The sequence below is a fragment of the Penaeus monodon genome, chromosome 29 (genome assembly GCF_015228065.2).
Source record: "Penaeus monodon isolate SGIC_2016 chromosome 29, NSTDA_Pmon_1, whole genome shotgun sequence".
Classification (NCBI taxonomy): Eukaryota; Metazoa; Arthropoda; class Malacostraca; order Decapoda; family Penaeidae; genus Penaeus; species Penaeus monodon.
The window spans coordinates 37,272,271-37,272,970 of record NC_051414.1 but is presented as its reverse complement, the minus strand read 5'-3'; the positions used below and the strand labels follow the sequence as shown (position 1 = coordinate 37,272,970).

At 43.3% G+C, this 700-nt stretch overlaps 1 protein-coding gene across 1 annotated transcript in view; it reads right to left on the bottom strand.

The window, feature by feature from the left end:
* Positions 1-700, bottom strand: part of LOC119592221 (protein sel-1 homolog 1-like) — a gene marked incomplete in the record, with an annotated part of 11,343 nt that overhangs the window by 1,031 nt on the left and 9,612 nt on the right. The window contains 1 exon segment of the mRNA XM_037941052.1: positions 1-448. Within this exon segment, the coding sequence (XP_037796980.1) occupies positions 308-448 (141 nt within the window).

The following is a 700-nucleotide window of genomic DNA, read 5'->3' as shown; positions in this document are numbered from 1 at the left end:
CATTAGTTGAAGATTCATCTGAATAGCCAATGTTCAGTCAACCTTCAAATCAAGGAAGTGGTGCCGTCTCCCTTGACCTGGAAACGTCAATTTTGCCTGATGACTTTATTGCACAAAATCATTCGCAATACGACAAACTGGGACTGGATCCCCTCCTTGAGCCCTAGACCAGTCAACCAAAAGCTTGAGCCGGTAGCACACTTAAAATGAGGATGAAGAATGCCAAGCTGAATTTCCAGACTCTTCATCCACTTGGCTTTGGATTCAGCGTTCCCGTCGCTTTAAACGACGTGAGTAAAGATGGTCTTTACATGGCCAACGGTGGGGGTGGCCTTCTGAAGAGAATAAGCATGGCAATGATGACAGAGAGGACTGCCATGAGGTAGATGTCCCAGTCTGGGCCGAGGAACTCTTCTATGCTCCCCTTGCTCAGCTGCGTCCATTTGAACTGCAGGAGTGGAGAGAATGGTAAAATTTGTAAGTATTCAATATATGTAATATTTAACATGAATATGTTTTTGGTAATTTATTTACTCTCTAAACCTGGACCTTCCTTCCCTGAAAGATTACACACACACAATGCAAATTAAAATCATCTCTTACATTTATGGCTGCCTTACCCAGAAAATAACTCATATCCTACATGATATTTCTAGATGAAGAGAGAGAGAGAGTTGGGGGAAGGGAGGGAGAGTGGGAT